The sequence below is a fragment of the Alexandromys fortis genome, unplaced genomic scaffold (genome assembly GCF_014885135.2).
Source record: "Alexandromys fortis isolate MF-2015 unplaced genomic scaffold, M_Fortis_MF-2015_v1.1 scaffold_18, whole genome shotgun sequence".
Classification (NCBI taxonomy): Eukaryota; Metazoa; Chordata; class Mammalia; order Rodentia; family Cricetidae; genus Alexandromys; species Alexandromys fortis.
Genome location: NW_026067897.1, coordinates 15,395,477 through 15,417,048, shown reverse-complemented (window position 1 = coordinate 15,417,048; position 21,572 = coordinate 15,395,477). Strand labels below are relative to the sequence as shown.

General features: G+C 47.3%; 1 protein-coding gene across 2 annotated transcripts in view; it reads right to left on the bottom strand.

Moving 5' to 3' along the window:
* Positions 1-21,572, bottom strand: part of Epb41l4b (erythrocyte membrane protein band 4.1 like 4B) — a 144,707-nt gene that overhangs the window by 31,581 nt on the left and 91,554 nt on the right. For both annotated transcript variants that reach the window (XM_050164953.1, XM_050164961.1), the window contains exons 16-18: positions 10,431-10,633; positions 7,982-8,100; positions 1,693-1,818 (exon numbers count right to left, since the gene is read on the bottom strand). In XM_050164953.1, coding sequence (XP_050020910.1) covers positions 1,693-1,818; positions 7,982-8,100; positions 10,431-10,633 — 448 coding nt within the window. The remainder of the gene's footprint in view (positions 1-1,692; positions 1,819-7,981; positions 8,101-10,430; positions 10,634-21,572) is intronic.

The following is a 21,572-nucleotide window of genomic DNA, read 5'->3' as shown; positions in this document are numbered from 1 at the left end:
AACCACTGAATCAGCCAACTGGCTTTCCAACACATAGTCTCTGCCATCCTGTCCGGTTTACATCACAGCCTCCACATGAAAGAAACCTTGTAGCTTGCTCTTCTTTCTCATGACATCTTCAGGGAGGATTTAAATCGTATAGACTGTTATTATGTGAAAAGAGAATGAAGACATTGCCCAGTACTTTTGACAGTGTAAGTACAGATAGTAGGTTCATATGACCTGTCTGTTTTTACATATTGTTCTCTTGAACAACTTTGTGTGTGTGAGCATGTGTGTGTGTGTGTGTGTGTGTGTGTGTGTGTGTGCATATGCAGGAACACGCTTGTCATGGCGCCCATGGAGAAGTCAGTGCACAAGTTTAAAGACTTGGCTCTCGTATGCAACCATATGGGTCCTGGGGATTGAACTCAGACCTTCAGGGGTGGTGACAAGCACCTTTAGCCGCTGAGCCATCCTCTCAGCCCAATCATAGCTTCTTATATTCTGGGCAGCCAATAGTTTCTCCTTGAACATCGGCTGTGACTGGTGCCACTGCCTTGGACCCCTCATTTAGGGCAGAAGGAGTGTTATTAGTGGTCACCGTGGGGCCAGTGATCTGTGCCATGGGTTTATGGCGGTTATTAGGCTATCCTCTCTCATCTCCAAGTTCACCCATCCATCTTGAACCTGGGCGGAGAACCAGCAAACGGAGTTTCCTTTGCCAACAGGGGGCGCCAGAGAGGAGGAATTCCCGGCTCCCCAGTTCTGAATTACCCCAACCTGGCTTCTTCAACTCTGGGGCCCACTCCTCCACAGGAACATCTAAGTCAGGTTACAGTATCGCAGCACCGGGAGATCTGGTGTCATCCTGTCCATCACAGACACAGAATCGGCGGAATACCACCCCCCACACACACACCCCAGCCCCCACCGCCTCAGAGTGTGCCACCAAGCCACACGTGCCTCATCAAGTTAGATACCAGAGCAGGCCACAGGGAGCTACCCTCAGGAGTCTACGTTTCACCTGTGTGGACTGCTTCCTCTCGGCACTCGAATGTCCTTATTTGTAGACTATTTGTTCCCCAAGCTGTTGGGATGGAAAGTGCTTCCTGGAGACGCCACCTCCAGGTCCTTGGAGTAGCGTGACTCAAAGTGCAGTTCAGGAAGCTGGTTAGACATGCAGATCACTAGCTCCCACACTGACTAACTGAACCCCCGGGGTAGGGGGGTGGGATGCAGTTCTGCTGAGGGCCCTCAAGCAACTAGCATGTGAGAGCCGCTGCCTCCCATTTCTCCGTCTTCCATTTGCTTGTACAAATAATAACCACACCGGTTAGGAATTCTTTGCACGAAAACCCAGGCTTCCTAGAGCCAGTGAGACAACTGAGCAGGAAAAAGTAACTGCTGCCAACTCTGACAACCGTTGTCAATTCTGTTCAATCCTTGGAACCCACGTGGTGGAAGGTGAGAGCCGACTCCAGCAAAGTGGTCCTCTGACCTCCACCAGAACTTCATAGCACGGGCCCCTGCATCCCTCCTCACAAAGGATATAAAATGTAATTAAAAAAAAATAATAAAATCCAGGCTCCCATCCCAAGAGGTGGTTCTTGTCTCCACACTGGCCCCTGACAGGCGCTGTGTCATTGTCCTCCAGGGTGGCATTGAGGAAATCCTGAAACGCGATATTGAAAGAGCATTCGCCCCACGTACCTGGGCACTCACACGAGAGGCGTTCTCCAGTTGGGCCTTCAGAATGTTACACTTCACGTGATCCGCCACCGGGGACGGCAGCAGCGGGGTCTGAAGGGTCTTCTCAGAAACTTTCTTTTCCTCAGCCTGAGACAAAGAAGAGGACCAATTGTGAAAAAATGGAAAGGAAAACTTCCCCCCAACAACCACAATGGCAAATAACACAGGGCTCTAAGCGTGGATGCATGTGTCCTGATAAGCTTCCTTTTATGCTATGGCTTTCCAACGCAGACTTTCTGCATGTCACCCCACTCTATCTAGTGAGGGATGGACTGGACATATCAGGTATCACATGAAGGTTCAAGATCAGGCAGCAAGAACCAGTGACAAGTCAAGGCCACAGCATCTCCTCCCTGGCCCAGCCCAGCCTAGAGCCATTTCCCTTCAAACTGCTACCTCTGAGATAGCAAAACACAAGTCAGTCATTTGCAGGATCAAGGAAAAGAGCACAAAATACTTGCTGGTCTTTGTTCAGTAAATCTTGTTAGATACCATGACTCTCAATAAGGAATTTGCATCTCTTAATTATCTTAATTTATATGTAGCAGGTGTGACCCAGGCTTCATGCTCCCTCCTCCTAGACCCTGCATCACACTTTTGGACTTCAGGAATTTGCTATTAATTTCACAATTTCTGCCATCTCCCAAGTGTTAAGTGAATATGTCCCTAAAGTTCATCTGACTCAATTAGGGAGGATTGCCTGGGACTATGCATTTATGCTTGAATCATGTTCAAAGAATAATACCTTGGAAATCAAGGCTTTATGACTATTGCTGTAGTAGACATGCAATTTACACAGTGCTTAAACTAAAATGTATTCATCCCTGCAGGTAGCCCTGAAATATCTTGGATGGTATCCGTGCCACTTTGGGAAATAATATCTGATTGCTCACCACACTGTAGCTCACGGTCATTACATGTCTCAGCACAATATGATGCTTGACCCAGACTCCGTGTCCAATAAACACCTTCTATAGACAATTATGGTGACACCCACTTATTATCAAAAGAGATATGTGCTTAATAAAAAATGACTCCTCACACCGACTCGGTTGTCTCAGGAGGTACTGTGGAGGTCAGTCACCACACACCAAGACAAAAAGGGAATGTCATAAAATCCTCTACTTCCTCAAGTCCTGAAATTGCTGTTCTCTAAATCAAAAGCCCCACTGCAGTTGAGCATGGTGGCATTGTCTACAACCCCAGCACTCAGGGGGTGGACACAGGAAGATGATGAGTTCAAGGTCACCTTGGGCCATACACTGAGACCCCGCCTCAGGAAAAAAAAAAGTTCCATTGATCATCTTGGTATCCATTGTAGGAATATAATGAAAGCCACAGAGGAAGCTTGGGAGCAAGTGGCTAGCTAATGTGTTTAATAAAGAAACAGAGCATGGAATGCAGGAGAAACAAAAAGAGCCTCCCAATAAACAAGAGGAGCACTTGGGAGAGATGAGACATCAGCAATGTCATTTAGCACCAAACAGACAGAGGCAGGCATTCTGAAATAAAATCTCAGGGGTGTGTCTGGAGGGTACCATCAAAAATAGATGACGATGGCCATGATGGTAATGACCAGGATGAAGATGGTGACAACCACAATGATGATGATGATGAAGACAATGACGGTGACAGTGATGATGATCACGATGACTACAATGATGATGATGGTGATGACAAAGGAAAATGCCAGTAGCTAATGTGTACTAAGATGTACCATGAGCCAGCCATCGGCCACGTATTTCATGGGTATGACTCACTGGAGTCTCACTGTCCATCCTATTTGGAGGTAGGTATCTTTTAAGTCTTTTTTGTAAAGCATTTATTCATTTAGTGTGTGGAGGTGAGGGGGAGTCAGAGACAACTTTGGAGAGTCAGGTCTCTCCTTCCACCATGTGGGACCCAGATACTGACTGTAGGCTTGGCGGCAATGTCTTTCCTGCTCAACCAACGTGCTAAGCCATTTTTGCTGGCTTCTGTTGCTGGTACCTTCACCATCTTCACTCTAGCAGAAAGCAGATGACTTTGGGCTGGTTATACAGTTTGGTAGGGTACCAGTGTTAAATTCCAAGCTCTCCTCCATCAAAGGGAAAGATTTACATGGTCAGAAGAGAACGCAGAACATTTCCCCCCAGTCCGTAGATGAGAAAAAACAAAGCAGGGCCATGGGAAGCCACTTGCTCAGGATCATATAGGGGGAAGCAGAAGGGCCAAGGGCCAGGAATGAAGATTCTGATGGAGTCCAAAGCCAGAACTCTCAACCACTCAGCCACATGAGCTCCCCTAACCTCTCTGCTGCTATCTCCCCCTTCGTAAGAACTTTAAGATGCTCAAATGAGAAAAAGGTATTAATGGCATTCTTATGCTAGACTATAGTTAAAAAAGAAAATACAGCCAGGTATGCCTGAGAACTGAAGACAGTAATGACACTAAACTGTCATGCAAGGCTTGGGAAAATGTCACATGACATGGGATTCATTATGGAGCGTCCTCCTTTAGGGAAATAAGTAATTTACATGTAACTTAATATCTTGAAGGTTTACAGCACGGGTTTAGGGTAATTTATTTTGTGTTTGTAAATCCAGTTGCATTAAGATTTTTATTTCATACTTGAATGGATTTTTTTTCATAAATACATTTGTAGTTGATTTTAATTTGGGGGTGGCATGTTGGCAAACAGGAATTTAATTAGTTAGGAGCCCATTGGAGGGTTGTGACAATGACTTACGGGGAAGTGGTTATTCTGACAGTAATGAAGACCTGCTTCAAATAATGGAATGCTGCTAAAATAAGAAAAGGATTCAGCATTGATTTTTTTCCCCTTAAATTCAGCCAGCCTAGGCTGCTGTTTGGGACACACAAGTCAAGGCAGCTCGCTTCTGTCCCGCAAAGCTGGAGGCATGACTGCCCAGTCATGTAGATCACCTCCGTTGAAGGCCAACAAGAAACTGCAAACTTTGTGCATCTTTGTGTGACCCATTTTGCTTCGAAGGCGTCTCTAGTGCTGGGTGGGATTGCTCACCTGTAAAGTGCTGGCCTCACACCCGAATTTGAATCCCCAACGGCAAGAGTCACGCAGAAAGCTGGGCAGGGTGGGACGTGCTGTTATCTCACTGATGATAAGACAGGAGGTTGAGACCAGCAGATTCCCTGGGAGCTCACAGGACCAGCTGGCCTGGCCTGTGTAGTGAAGTTTCAGGCCGCTGAGAGATCCTGTCTCCAGTACAGGTGGAAGCTGCCTGAGGACCAACACGCAGGCTATCCTCTGACCTCCACACACTCACTCTTCCACGCCCACCCATGCACCCCACTGCTGTGGGACAATGGACTATACCCTGTCAATTGTATTTTAATAAACGCTGATTGGCCAGTAGCCAGGCAGGAAGTAGAGGTGGGGTGACAAGCACAGGAGAATTCTGGGAAGAGGAAAGCTCATTTCCGCAATTGTGACCCAGCCACAGAAGAAGCAAGATGTGACTGCCTCGCCAAATCAGGTACAGAGCCAGGTGGCTAACAGAGACAAAAATAATGGGCTAATATAAGTTATAAGAGTTAATAAGAAGTCTGAGCTACTAGGCCTATCAGTTTATAACTAATGTAGACCTCTGTGTGAGTTCTTTGGGAACTTAATAACTGCGGGAACCAGGCAGGACAAGGACCGGGTGCGATAGAAAACCTCGGTCAACAGCTCACACTCTCATGATAGCATGAACATGCCTACACACACAACGTGATTCCACAGGGGATTACAAGACTGCAGTTCAAGCTCAGAGCATGGCCCCGGCACTTCTGTGTTGTCTGGCTTTTGCTGTTTGTTTTTTGAGTCCCCATATTTTATGTTCAGTTTTGAACTGTAGAAAAAGACTATATAATCCAAGATGGCATTAAAGATTTCAAAACATACAAATAAATGACAACAGGGTATTGGTGTCATAGCTGGGAACAGGCCATCTGTTCAGGGGTGTCAATGGGGATAAGGAAACAATTAAATGTGTATTTAAACTGTTGATAATTAACACATGGGAAATCTGACGAGATTGAAATTCCTGCTGTCATTTGGGGTAGCACTTGGAAATGGGTAGGGAAAAATCATTAAATTAAGAATAGGAAGTTCCTAGGGACTGGAGAGATGGCTCAGTGGTTAAGAGCACTGATTGCTCTTCCAGAGGACCCGGGTTCAATTCCCTACCCACATGGTGGCTCACAACTGTCTGTAACTCCAGTTCCAAGACACCCAACAGCCTTACATAGGCATACACATAGGTAAAACACCAATTCCATAAAAATAAAAAAAATATTTTTTTTAAATTGTTAAAAAAAGACAAAGAATAGGAAATTATAAAAACCATAGAAGAATCAGAGGAGATTCCATCCTTAAGGTGGGAAAAAAAATCATTCAAGCCAGTGGATCCCATTTGAAGTGTCATGCTTACCAGAGAGGTCTATTGCAAGAAATAGCTTTCTCCTAAAATACAATATTTTAGTGCATTTGCTTATTTATACGTGTGTGTGTGTGTGTGTGTGTGTGTGTGTGTGTGAGCAGCTGTGTGTGTAGAGAGGTCAGAGGACAACTTGTGGGGGTCAGTTCTCTCCTTTCACTATGTACAGGGCTAGAACCCAAGCCACAGGCCTGGGTGCAAGGGCTTTTACCCACTAAGACAGCTCACTGGCCCACAAAATGCTTCCTTAAAGATAAAGTATCATGTAGGGGGTTGGAGCTGGGGCTCACTTGGTAGATGTTTCTCCAATGTGCACAAACCCTTGGGTTCTATTCCCAACACCACATAAACTGGACATGGTGATGCATGCCTGCAAATCCAGCAATGGGGAAGGATAGGTAGAAGGATCAGAGTTCAAGACCATCCTAGAGTACATAGCAAGTTCAAGGCCAATGCCCTGGTAACATGACACACTGTCTCAAGAATGCCAGTTGCGGTGGGTTGTTACCCACTGGAGGGGAAGAGTCAAGAGGATCCCTGGGGTTTGCCTGTCTAGTTTAATAGGCAAGCATCAGGCCAGTGAGACACCCTACCTCAACATGAGCTGATAGGCTCTGATTGCCACCACCCAAGGTTGGTCTCTAGCCTAAACACACGCACACACACACACACACACACACACACACACACACACGCGAACTTCTCTGAAAGGGACAGAAAGGTGGGCAGGGATAGCTTGAGCGCAGGGGAAAAGCTAGGCACATGCCCACAGCAGAGCATGCCAGTCTCCTCGGGGTCCTGGCGACTGAATCCTTGTGAGTTCTCTGCCAGGCGACATCTTTTGCAAAAGAGCTTAGATGCCGTGGAATTCTGGGTAAGCCCCTAATAAAGCCAGCAGCCATGTGCGCTGTGGAATAAGAGTTAAAACACAAGGAAAAGCAGAGTTGCCCAAGGGGCATAGGGGCTGCTGGGTGCCACCTGTTGCCGCCTGCAGCTCACCCGACAAGAAGGCAAGTGGGGCTTGGATCCTCAAACACTCTAATCAGAAAGGGCAAGAAGGCTGCGAGGGAGAAGCTGGGAAGCTGGCGCAGTCAGTAAAGCACTTGCATGCACCTGAGGACCTGAGTTCGAGGCCCAGAATGCATGGGAAAGGCCAGGCCTAGACCTGGAGGGATGGCTCACCAGTTAAGACAGCGTGCTGCTCTTGTGGAGAACCAAAATTTGGTTCCCTCATTAGGCACGGAACGCGAGCTCTAGGGGACCCAACACCTTCTTCCAGCCCCCACAGGCGCACACGTGTGCATACCAACATAGGTACACACACGTCCATGAATTAAAAATCTTAAAAAAAGAAAAGCTGGAAATGGCAGTGCTGGAGGGCAGCAGAGACAAGTCGGTGCCCTAGGGGTCAGAGTTTCTGAGTCCAGCTTCGCCTACTTGGTGAGTCTGAGGCCAGAAAGAGGCCTTGCCTGCAAAATGAAGGTGGCCGGCACCTGAGGAGCAAAACCTGAGATTGTTCTCTGATCTCTACACGGGTGTGCACACACACACATGCACCTGAACACATGCGTGTATGCACACACGAGTATGCGTATGTACACACACACGGACACCTATAAGCATGAGCATGCACACACACACACACATGTACTCGCACACACAGGAGCATGCATGCAAGTGCACACACACGTGTACTCACACACACAGGAGCATGCATGCAAGCGCACACACACTAGAAGCCGGAATGGAAGCACCTGAGGAGCAGGCCCCTGCTATAGGGCAGTGCCCTCCAAGCAGAGCCGGCCCCGCACCTTGTTGAGGTTGATGTGCAGAGCAGGCCAGGGTCCCGCTGTCTTCACCGTCTCCAGCTCCAGCTTCTTCAGATGGGCGGCTGCCTCGCTGTACAGGGAAGGTGCTCCTGGACTCAGCTCTGCAACACAGCCATGGGAGAGGAAACAGGGGGGTTGTAATGGCAGCTAGATACCCATTTCCTTTCCTGCTCCTCCTGCTTGATGCCACGCAAGAACATCTGACATCAGGGGTTCACAGCCTTCCTCCCTTGACAGGAGCTGGGTGGCCCTGGGCATGACGCTTGACCTCTCTGAGCCTCTGAGCCATTTACAAATGAAAACAGGAAGTTCTTATCTTGCAGGGCTGCTATAGTATTTCTTAAGTGCGATTATTTTCATAAAAAGCCTTAAACGTGGAAAGGCCTTTAAACACGCTGAAAAGATGGGTGTCCAGGCTGATAGGCAGAGCAAGCTACCTTGGAGAATCGCGGTGTGTTTCTGAGCCATTGGCTCTTTGTATCGCGTTGCCTTTGTTTGCCACCACGCATCCCTCTAGCTTGGATTTATTTGTTAATGCATTAAACATTCGCTAAATATTAAATATTCATTACGCAATAAAGCTTGTGCTTTATTGCTTGTTAGCAACTGGCATCTGGGGAGTGGAAATAAACAAATACGACAATGATTCTAGTGTAAGTGGGTGGGGGGGTGCTCCTCCACATAAAAGCCCTGAGAGCTTTCATCATTGCTACAGGGCACGAGAGAGTAGATACCCACCACCAGCACGCTCATCGCCGCTCACAACATGTGAGCCGGCTCCTGAGGGACGCAGAGGCTTACTAGGGCAGAGAGAAAAGCATTGTGGGCAGAGGGAAGAGCCGGCACAAAGGACAGGGCGCGGTTAAAGGGCAGAGGTTCCGTGCAGCTGGAGTGTGGGAAGAGTCTGGGAGGCCGGGACCACAGGGTGACGCTTTGGGGGTCTATATGTGAGCATGCTCCAAGTGTGGACTCATCCTGGGGCAGCGAGGCACTGGTCTTTTTTTTTTTTTTTTTTTTTAAATTCTGTAAAGCATTCTGTATGCCTGCAAGCTGGAAGAGGGTACCAGATTTCATTTTGGATGGTTGTGAGCCACCATGTGGTTGCTAGGAATTGAACTCAGGACCTTTGGAGAGCAGCCAGTGCTCTTAACCTCTGAGCCATCTCTCCAGCCCAGGCACAGAAGGTCTTAATGCTGACATTGGCAGCTTCTAGATGGTGGCTACTTTGGAGGAGGGGTCCTGTTAGGAGGCCATGACGGTCATGATGGTCGCCTCCATGCAAAATATATGTGTGTGTGTGTGTGTGTGTGTGTGTGTGTGGTGAAGGCGGGCAAGCACAGCATGGGCAGTGTTTGAATTCTATACCCCAAGTGGGCCGGGACTTCCCATCTTCCATTCAGCTAAAGTCAAACAATTCTTGTGGTCTGAAGATGAGGGCTGAGGAGCTCAACCTGTCTCAGCAGCTCACGGCTGCATGTCATGCCAGGCTAGAAGATTCCTTGGCACTCACTGCACACACTCCCTCCTGCTCACAGAGGAACCAGAGAGCATCCCGGGCTGGGCAACAAGAGCCAGCATCCCGCCCCCTTACAGGTCTTGCCTCAGCGCTCCTGAAGGGGAGGGGTAAGAGAACTGTGTGGCATGGGAGTGGGAAAGAGGCTCAGGGGCTCCTGGGGGCAGAAGGGGGCGGGGGAGGGAAAAGATCAACAAATAGAAATTATATTTGAAAAAGTCACAATGAATACTGAATGTTAGTTTTTTAAAAAGCAGATTTAGACAAACAATAAAATAATAATAAAAATTAAAGGTAAGGGCCATGTATAGTGGTGGCATACACCTTTAACCATAGCGCTTGGGAGGCAGAGGCAAGTGGATCTCTGTGAGTTTAAGGCTAGCCCGGTCCATAGAGTAAGAAAAAGAAAAGGAAGGAAAGGAAAAGGAAAAGAGCTATTACTTTGTCTCAGTCCATGTAAGACAAATTCCTAAAGGCGAGTAAAATGAGCTTTTAGAAAACAATGTACAAAATGCAAGCCCATTCTTATTAAAGTTAGCAGAGGCCAGATGAGTCACGCTGCCAACCACATACCTAACTGCTTCCTTCATTATTAGCATCTACAGGATGGCTTACACCACAGGCCCGCTGGACCCCTGACACCACTTTGCTGGTGGAAGCAGGTGTCACAAAAGGGCAGAGGAGATTTTACTGTCATCAGGACACTAGGAACCCCAGCCACTGTCTGACTCACCCCTTTTCTCTTCTCCACTGCTGGAGCTGGGAAGCCAGCGCAGAGCACAGCCCAGGTCTAAACTAGGAAGCAGGAAGGAATGGTCCTCTGTACAAGGTGCCCCAACCCAGTAGCCATGGCAACACCACCCACTCCTGTCCCCCATTGGCCCTCCCCCCTTCACCCTGCTCCCTCCACACACTCACTGGTGAGGGCCTTGCTGGAGTTTGGGGACCTCAGCGGCCCCTCCTTATTCTCCAGGGTCAGCGAAAGGCCATAGTTGGAGTGGTGCTGGTGCTGATGGTGGTGCCTCCCCGAAACTTTGGGGGCGAACGGTGTGCCCCCATTCTCCTCGAGGCCGAAAGGCAGCCTTTCTGTGGGGCTGAGTGCTGGGGAGGAGAGCGGGTAGCTGGGGCAGGCAACAAAGTCAGGATTTAGAACAACACAGCATTTTGCTAACACCTTAAACCCTGAGGCTCAATATACAGACCCCTACTTAGTTAGGGCATGGGGCCAAACCGTGTGCAAAGAAGATGAACAAAGCGGGAATTTGTATACATTAGCAATCTCACATCTTCAACCTTAAAATGGAAAAAAAATAGCTTGCATTTTTAAAAAGCCATTTTCAGGGCTGGAGAGATGGTTCCGTGGTAAGAACACAGGCTAGTCTTGCAGAGGACCTGGTTTCCGTTCCTAGCACCTACACAGCAGCTCACAAGCATCTATAACTCCCGTCCAAGGGGATCAGACGCCCTCTACAGACAATGTGTGCACATGACAGACACACATGCAAAAAAAACGCTCATACCCATAAACGTATTTTTTTGAAAAGGGCATCTTCTAAATGCATGATGAAACGAACAAAAAACAATAAATAATGCTTAAATGATCCTATGTTATAAACCAGAGTCTCTTCTCTCTTCATACCACACTCAGAAAGTCCCCCTCACGTCCCTACCCTTACATTTCTTCTCGGGGTGACCTGTAACTCAAGCATAGCTAGCCAGAACCTTCCACAGTTCTGTTTAGAGGGGTCTGACCCAGGCACACTTACTTGTTCTAACTAAGATAGGAGCACTCTTGTGGGTGCTCACAACAGCCTCTAACGCCGGCTCAGAGGACCCATTGCCGCCTTCTGGGCTCCTCGGGCACTGCCTTCGTGGGCACAAACCCTCACACATAGCCCCATAATTAAAAATGAAGCATTTTAAAAAAATATATAATTCTTGGTAGTGCTGATATTAAAGCAATTCTATTAATATAACACCTTAACATACTTTTTTCAACTAAATGTTTATTTTTTCCTGACTGTAATAGAAATTCAAGCATTTTTTCACGGATTCATAAAGTACTGTCATGCCAGGGTACCATGTTCAAATTGTCCAAAGAGTAAGTCAGTTTGGGCCATCAGAATGCAAATTGAAGTTTCTTGTGGCTATCCTTCCCAGACAGAAAGTAGTTATATCCCTGAAAAGAGGCTAAAACGTGAAGGGAGAGAAAATGAGCAGAAGTTAAATGTAGGTGGAGAGAGAAAAAAACTCTAATGGCATAACTTGGTCACCTAGATCCAGCTATCCGTAAAGCTGATGCTACTGCTAATTCCATAAGGTTCATGAATGCACCGACTGGTTGACTGATTGAGGTAGTTGGGTTTCTCTCACCTAAGCCACATGATCTAAACCATGACTTATTTATTGTTTTTGTGGGAGACAGTAGACCGCTGTGGAATTAAACGGTAGAAGGGGCCAATACAGGCCTAAGGAACAATATGAGCGAAGGTCATAAAGGGGTCAATACAGGCCTAAGGAACAGTATGGGCAAAGGTCATATGAGCAGGAAGAGTATATGAAGGGAAGGGCATGAGGAGGGAGCCAGTAGGTGGCGCTGTTCAAATGACAAGCTGAGCTACTTTGAAGAGTGATGTGTACAGAGTTATCATTTGGGCAGCAAGGGAACCCTGGGAAGGGTATGAGCTGCCCCCTGGGAAGTTCCTGATAGTGTGAGAAGGGTTTGGGGACACTGAGGAAGGAGGTGGGAATGGGCTCATTCGCAGAGGCAGGGCAGAGGCCAGAACAGCTGGGCTTGTCACCACTGGTGCAGCCGCCGGATTCTTCAGCCACCCCGGCTGCCCTGTGGAGATTCACTCAAGGGCACTCTGCAGGGCATGCACCTGGAGGAAGTGGAAGGCGTCATGGTTTTGAGCTCTGAGAGCTCCACCCTCACCTCGTCCTCTTAGAAACAGTTCTGGGTACCCACCTTCCTATGGGGGACAGTAAACAAGCAAACCAAGTAGGAGCCGAAAGTCCTCTCCTCCACCCTGCTGAAGCCCTGCAGGGGACCCTGGGTAGCGGTCACTGGGATTCAGCTGAGAAGCTGTACAGCTCGGATTTGGTAACAAGGCTGTGGACTACAAAGCCCACGGACATTATTTTCCCATCCCTCAAATGTATTGAAGATATTGGCTTTCTGGAGGTGCAGTGGGGCTCTCAGAAGAGCAGATGTCCCTTATGGGGGCTGGAGAGGGCTTCCCAGTCGATAGCTGGCCTTCTTCTGCCCTGTTCAGAGTCAGAGAGGCATTAGGATTGTCCAGTCATGAAGGGCAGAAACACAAGAGAGGGCCATTGGCTGGATGCAAGAAGAGACCATGGAGACAGGGAGGGGCGAGGAAATGGCAGGCAAACGGCACAGCATCAGGAAAAGAGGGGGGGTGGGGAGTGAGGGATGCTCTGATGAGCTTCAAATGCTCACAGTGAGTGTGGGAATGAGCACCCGCAGGGAAACATGGCCAAGAGCAGACAGCTGGCATGCAACCAGGCCTGGAAGAGTTGGAGAGCTTTGAGGAAGAGTTCCTGAAAGATGGCAAATAGATACCGCCTCAGGTGCCAGCTCCATCTTCACCTCTGCCCAGAATGTGAGAAGGATTCTGAGGTCCAGCTCAGCTCAGGGAGAGCATGCTGGGATTGGTGAGTGATGCTTGTCACAGGCTTGGAAGGCCACCGTGCTATCATGAACTTGTCTCTATATGTGGAAAGGGTGCACTTTTTTTTTATTTCCAGAAAACCCAGAATGAAGAGTGAAACTCTAACAACAAAGAAACAAAGCAAAAAAAAAAAACTCATCTACATGCCAAGAGTGAGAAAAAATCACATAAAAACATGTCAAGTAAAATATGCATTTCTGATTTTCCTCTTACAGCTATTTATGGAGTTGGATTAAAAAGAAGACAAATGGGGAGAGAGTGGACGAGGGTGGGAGAAAATGCCTGGGCTAGAGCAAGAAATCTGGTACAGCTGAGGGTCCCAGGAAGAACAACTGTTCTTATTGTGAGACAATTCCCTCTGATATTAAGACTCAGGAAAAAAAAAAAAAACCACACAAGTCTCAGGAAGTTCCTGAAACATAATTGTTTCACAAGTTCCTCCCTCCCTGAGATTATATAAGCATTTAGGGCTGCTGAGGAGAGAAGACACTCCAACATGCTGAGCTTCCTAGAAGCCATGCAGAGAGCCCCAGGGTTTCAGCTTTTGTGAGCTGCCATCCCTGCTGGAGTGAGTTTTTGGTGATGTGGCTGCCTTTGAGTCATCCATGTTCCTATAAGTAACACCAATGTATTCGTTGCTTCGCCAAGTTGGAGTTTAGTGGTATTGTTGCTTTGGTCTGTTGTTGGGTCTCTATTGGGTCTCTATCCTTCTCGAGTCTTTGATGGAGTGAGCATTCTCTGCTCACACACAGGGACCATTTTGAAGATTCAAACAAGGGTTTTATTGAATTATAAGTCTGTTAAAGAGATCTCTCAGGGTCCTATGCTCATGGATTATTCCGGTAGGATTTCTGTAGGCAACATTAATGCAGACTGTGAGGTCAATGGTATCCACAAGGACGTGTATCTGCCTTGTGACCTCAGTAAGTCAGACTCACAGTATAAGGACCAAGTACATGCAGCAACACACCAGCCTCAGGGATGCTGGTCATGACTTAGGATACCAGGCCAGCTCCATGCTCACTGTCATTACAGACTGACGCTCATGGGGTATTTGGGATTCTGGAAAGGGAGTCACAGTACTTCTAGAATCTACTACCAGAATTGATACCAGGACAGGAAAGGAAAGGGGGGAGCTGAAGTCAGGGTTTTCTCTTAAAAACAGGAGGAATGAGGGTGCTCTTGAGAAGTCAATCATAACCTTAGCAGTGTAGGCAAGTTCTGGGTGACACAGGTCCTGGAGAATCTAAGCTGAGAAAAGAAATCACAGATTTTATAATGGCGCCCCTCAGATATCCTCTGGTTCTGTGGTTTAAACTGTGGCTGAATGTTAAGATCATTAGGAAAACCCTTATACCTTACTGGAGGGAACACAAGATGATTCATTCCATTTGAAAAAACAGCATGGTGGATTCCCAGAGTTAAAGACACAGTTTTTATATGATCCAGAAATTTAAAGCAAGGTAAGAATCGAAGAAAAGGGAAGGGCTGTGAAAAACCTCACCTGGATGCTCATGAACAGCATTACTCGTAATCCCTCAAAGGTAGAAACAGCCAAGTTCATCGATGGATTAACAAATAGTCAAAATGTGGTATACTGACACAATGGAAAATCCCTAAGCCACGAAAAGGAAGCGAACTACAAACCCATGTTACAATATAAACGAACCTTGGAAACACTAGGCTGCTTGAAAAAGACACCAAAAGTCACACATGTGATTCCATGCTCGGAGCAATCAAACAAACAGGGAGGGAGGTCAGAGGCTGTTTAGGAGCAGGAAGGGCGGGAGAGATCAGGAGTGAAAGACGATTGCTACCGAGATTCTTGGGGAGGAATGAAATATTCATAAAGCAGTAAAGCCCACGGCCGTATAATTTTAGGAAAATAACAACCTGTACACTTCGCCGAACCATACACTATGTGAGACAGAGCCCGAGCAAAGCTCGAGACCTTGAGAAATGTCAATGATAGCGCTCCTCTAAACATAGGCCCTATCTCTAAACCTGCGGCCGGCCCAGGAACCGCAACTCTTTCTCCATCCTGCAGCCAGCTTATTTCGCATATGGGCTCGCCATGGGAAGAGGGGTGAGCAGGTCACACAGCCAGAGACCAGCAGCTGAGTCCGGGACACGAGCCAGCCTCCCACTTTTTGCCTCGGAGCCCAAAGGGCAGCCCATCTGCTGTACCAGCCATCTGCTTGGCCTCTACTTAAGGCTGCATGTGTACTTACCAGGGAAACCCAAGTCCTCTCAGAAGTTGCTGGCTGAGACCCCTCATGGTCTCCGCCTTTCAGCAAGTTCCACAGGAACAGCAACCACCGCATGTGTTTGGGTCCCTGCTGTGCTGGAAACAGGGAGTGCTCAGGAGGCCAGAGAGGCCTCAGCAGACTCAGTAAGTAATCCAGGCCCCCCCCCCTGTGTTTGGCACTGTGCCAGGCATGGCGGTTGACGGGGGAAGGGGCCTCGGTCCAATCTGGGTATTGTTAGAGGAGACTTCCTGGGGTTAGGGATGCTTGAAGCAAAGGAGTTTTGAAGGTTATGGAAGAGTGAACTGGGAGAGGGTGACGCCAGACAGTCCAGGTGAAGGGTTTTCCAGCTTCTAAGATGGCAAGACTAAGTACTAAGTACTAAGTACTAAGGTGTTGGGGTGGGGGCCTGCACAGCTTCCATGTGCACGTAAGAGTGAGCACCTTGGTGTTTCTCCTGGATTACAAACTCATGGTGGTTAATGGGAAATTACCATACATTTCTGAAATGAACTGCTTCAACCTTTTCGAAAGGGACAATCCATTGTCAATTCAGCATCTTAGGCACCCTCTGGGCTCCGCTGGCCACTGCGCTGAAAGACTGTAGGCTCGCTGCCCACTTTCCCTCACACACTCCAAGGAGTTCAGGGCACTTCAGGGCTCCGCACCCAGGCTTGCCTCGTTGTGCCCCCCTGATGCTGGATTCCTATGGTACCACCTCCCTTTGTCCTTTATCCCTCTGTTCTGGGGTGGTAAAATACCTTCCAATCATTCTCATTTGGGGGTTGCTCTTGTGATAACTCAGGCCCTTAGTTCCTCCAAGTATAATCAAGTCCGTGTGTTAAATTCCCTCTGTAGGAAATACCTACATGAGTACCCGTTTTCCTGCTTGCTCGTGTGAGATGCACAGCCTTAACCTGCCTGCTCTGCATTACTCAAGCTTCCCTGAGCTAGCAGAGTTGGACGGTGACTTACATTTTAATGTCATTATGCATGATAGCCCACATCTGACTTCCCCTCTCACACCGTCCTTTCTCTTAGCAGTCAAATATGTCCCGAGTGCTCCCTTTCTTTAGCCTGGATTTCAGTGTCTTTCTCTTTGGTCTCTGTACTGTTTTCAGTCGGTCTGTCCCGGTTGAAAATGAAAGAAAAACAAAACAGAAGTTGGGTAGCTTCTGTCCTTTGCATCCGTGTATTGCTTCAGAGTTCAAGTTGACTACCCAAAAGTTCCACTGGCCTTCCCGTTTGGAGCATTAAGTCCTGCGGTTTGGAAGAGCGCATACATACAGCGCACACTTCTCCCCGCTTATTAAGATGGTTCAAAATGGTCTTTGGTTAGAGTTTTGTGTTTCTCTTCATTAATGGTATAGAGCAAACGCTAGTAACCACAGTCCCAGGTATTTCTCAGTTTCGCCACAATTTAAAATAACATTAGTCATTGCGTCTCCTAATACCCTATCCTTCCCTTCCCTCCCATCCCTCCTACGTCTGTGTGTGCACTTGTGTGTGCTGTGTGACACTTGCACACGACATGAGAGTGCGGGCGCAGGCACCCATGCACACCCTTGTGGAGCTCAGGCCTGGACACTGAGTGTCCTCCATTGCTCTCCACCTTACTTCCTTGAGGTATGAACTAAGCTGGAATTCTGCTTGCTGTCTCAGCTACTTTGCCTGGCGGGCAAGGTCTAAGATCCTCCAGTCTCTGGCATTTCAAATGTTGGGGTTACAGGCCCATGCAGCCATGTTTTTTTTACATTGGCTCTGGGGATCTGAATTCAAATGCCCTCACCCACTGAATCATTTCCCCATCTCTCTCTTTCTCTCTCTCTCTCTCTCTCTCTCTCTCTCTCTCTCTCTCTCTCCACACACACACAAACACACACACACACACACACACACAAAACATACACACACAGCTACTAAGTTTAGACAATTTCTGCTTCTGGCCTCTCTGCCTGGCTCTCTTTTCCCTTGGAGTTTAAGAAAGGTGAATTGCGTTTATCCTGTCTAGCAGTATTCCTTATTTTGTTTTCTTGACTTATCGCATTGGCCAATAGTATGTATCATGAGGCTACTGAAGGCCATCTGTCACCCCTGTCTCTGCTCTGGGGTTCACAGGCTAATGTTTCAACATGAAGTGCAGCCCCTGCCCAACCTCACTCATCAGGTTAGACTGAGCCCTTCTACTTCAGGTTGCTAAGATCCGTGAGCAACGATTGCTGCCTGCCCAGAGGAGATCCGCACCATTCCACGGTAGGCACTGTTCCCTCTGCCAGGCGCTTTAAAAAGATGGTCTTCAAACCCCCACTGCGTCACCATCCAGGCTATCACTTGGGAATTGATTTTTCCAAACAGCCACGCTACAGTGCCCTTTTCCTCTTCTGGCATCTCTCCATGGCTCCATGCCTTCTCGGAAGGTGCTGGACGCTGACTTAGCAATAGCAAAGGCAGATTTCCCCAGGGTTCTGGGGGGCATCTTTTATTTTTAGCTTGAAGATTCAAACTAATCACGAAGCAGTCAACTATTTCCTGACCGTTCTTTCTTTAGCTTGCCTTTCCATTTCCTTCTCTTTGTTCTCCTACCTTCTGCAGTTAGTACATTCTGACTGAAAAAAAAAAAAAAAGAGGAACAACGGACATGGGGTAGCTCTGTCCTTGTCATCCGACAGGCCACCCTCAGGAACAGCTGTGAAAACCTTCATCTCTTTGCTCCAAAGGAATAATCTATGAAACCATGGAGTTCCTTATCAGTCTGATGACGGTGGGGCATGCCCTAGAGAGACGGAGGCAGGATGTCTAAGGCTATCCTGGTCTATCTAGCAAGCTCCAGGCTGGTCAGAGGCGTGCACTGAAAGTCAACGCTAACTTGGTTCATCTAGCAAGATCCAGTTTAAAAAAAAAAAATGACAACCATCACAACGAAACACCCCCCAAAGACCCAAAAGACAAAACAAAAAATGCAAAACCTGTGCTCTTTTGCTGTTTTGTCTGAAGCCATGCCCACTTTCTTCCTCTTTTAAATCCTGTCTTAATCATGAGTTTACCTGAGAGGCCACTGACATCCACTTGCAGGTTCTCTGTGGGAACAGTATTCCTTCTAAGATTATTCTTTGACGTTTCTCTGGGAAAGCATAGACTACACAGAGGACTCCCCCCCCACTCCCTATGCAAATCAAACCAAGACTTTAGGATTGTCTTCTTCCAAGGACCTTGTCCTACATTCTAACCTGTGCCCCCCCCCCCCCCCCCCCCCCCAGACAGAATTAGCAGCAACCCCTGTGACATTTCTTCCACCTTCCAGACGTGCAGCCATGAGGCAGCCGGCCAGGAAGTCACCAGCTGCTCAACTCTTAATAGATGCCAGGGCCTGGCTGGCTAGGAAGTCTCCCCACAGAAGCACTGTGCCTGCCTGACGTCTCTCTCAGACAAACGCAAAGAGCATGCTCCTGTCATGCCTTGTCCCCACACTGCATCTGATCTGAGCTGCACTGCTCACCACGTACCACAAATCACCAATTCGCAGCCATGCCTCCACCGGCAACGGCGCTGCACGTAGAGGCAGCGTCTACACAGTACTCACGGCAGCACCTACGCTGCAAGAAGTTCTCTATCCCCTTTCTGCAGAAGCCTGGCGGGGGACAAACTGGCTCCTGTTTTAGTTCGGAACTGATGTGGGCACAACTGCAAATGCCATGCTAGACCGAGCAGCACAGCAGGGGACCAGATAGAAATCTCAGGGGAGCTGTCAATGGATGGCTCTCAGAGGGCTGCGAGTGAGCGGAATCATTTCTCTTCCTAATCCCTGGGCTAAGTGGATAGGACCCCAGGGGTCTCAAGCCTCCAGCAGCCTTATCTACCATGCCCCGTGTGTACTATAAATATGTCACTTTCTGTATGTGCCGTGAAACAGAAGCTGGAAAGTGCCATTCCTACCCCATGTTCAGTTCCCTCACCCAGAACTGTGTCTCACTTGAGAATGGAGCTGTATGGGGTCAGGTGTCAGCCAGAAGCACATCTCTCAAAAGCTAGGGTATTGGTCGTGCTCTTTAAAAATGAAGGGATCCCTCCAAATTAATTGTTTTTGAATGCCAAATACTGTACCATTTGTCAACTTATTTAATCTTCAACAATCACTTAAAGACTATTAATCCAGTCTGGAGAGATGGCTCAGAAGTTAAGAGCACTGGCTGCTCTTCCAGAGGTCCTGAGTTCAATTCCCAGCAATCACATGGTGGCTCGCAACCATCTACAATGAGATCTGGTGCCCTCTTCTGGCATGCAAGCATACTTGCAGGCAGAACACTGTATACAAAATAAATAAATGAATCTTTTAAAAAAAGACTGTTAATCCTTATTTTCTATATGGAAGCGGGAATAGAAAGACTATGTAACTTTGCCATGGTAACATAGCTACAGAATATCAGAGCTGGGATTTGACCCTTGAGTGCTGTACTCTCTCTATGGGTAAGTGGCACTGCCTGGCCCTGTGGGTGACAGGAGACGCCTAAGAGTAACAAAGTAGAGTGGTCTGGCATCTCACCATGGGCCTGCTGTAAACTGTGAGTTCGTGGAACTCACGTCATTCATGGGGTCTCAGACACTTCCTTGTCTGGGCATACAGTAAGCATTTCCATACAACCAACTGCTTCGGGAAGTCCTGAACGCCTGCGCTCACTGCTTTGATGGCAGAAGGGACAAATGGCCATCTTGGTTCCAAGATACCTATCACTTATTTCAGTTTTAATTGAGCAGAGACTAAGATGACCAACTAACACAGGGTTACAAAATTCTTACTGAATTCAGGGTAAGCATACTTGGGCTGAGTTAGAACGGGCACTTGCAACATTGTTCTCTTTGCCTAATGGGTTTGAAGAGAAAACTTTTAACATCTTAGAGAGAGACACATTACAAATGTTAGGAGTGTTCATTAGGGTGATTTCTTACAGAAACTTACTTCCATTTGTTAAAAGAAGAAAAAATACTAGACGGAAAGGTCACACACACACACACACACACACACACACACACACACGTGCTTACTGTGCACAAAAGCCTGGGTTCTATTCCTAACACCTCTCTTCGGTATTACATTAAAAAATTTTTATTTGTATTTATGTACATGTGTGTGTGTGTGACTGTCTGTATGTACATCTTATGTGTATGTGCAGGTGTCTACAGAGTCTAGAAGAGGACTGGATTTCCTTGGAACTGGGGTTACAGCGAGTAATGATGTGGGTGTTGGGAACTGAGCTCAGGACCTCTGCAAGAGCAACCAGTGCTCTTAACAACTGAGCCATCTCGCCGTTCTTCTTCTTCTTATCATTATTTTTTTTTTTTTTTTAGACAAGAGTGTCATTATGTAGACCAGGCTACATGGAACTTTCTATTTAGATCAGGTTGACCTCACAGAAATCCAATTGCTTCTGCCTTCCAAGTTCTGGGATTAAACGGGTAAGCCATCACACCTGGTTCCCCATTACATTTTAAAATATGGCTTAAAATACCTTATGTAAACCCCTCACTGTTTCCCAATTTCCCCAAATTGTAATTCCTTCAAGAAAATTTCCAAATAATCAACTTTCCAAATTAATTCTATTAGCATGGGTGATGTGTGACTCCAAACTGGGGGGAAGGGGCGATTCTTAATTCAATTAGTATCTTAGCAATCTGGAGTTAAAGACAGGGTCTTTTCCAACACAGCAGCATGTGGGAAGAGTGTGGATGTCTAGTAAAAGTTTGCTCAATGAACTCGTTCCAATGCATTAGATTTTAATTTTCTTTAGGCCATTCTCAAGTACCTATTCACAGAAGTCTCTCTTTGCTTATGAGTTCCCTAGGTGCTTGGAACTACATTAATTTACCTCTGCAAATTGGAGAGTAAAATACTGCTTTTCTTAGGGACAGCCTGCAAGATTCCATGGACCTATAGGAGGTGGCATAGGATAGGAACATTCATCTTTCAATTAATGGAGTCAATTATTTCAGCTGATTTCAACAAATAGTGTAAGCACTTGGTCCTCGACATTTTCCTCTCAGAGAACGCATTTTGCCCTGGTTTTATCCTTCCTAATATCTTTTTTATTGTCTGTGTGTCTTCATGAGTGCACAGATGTATGTGTGTG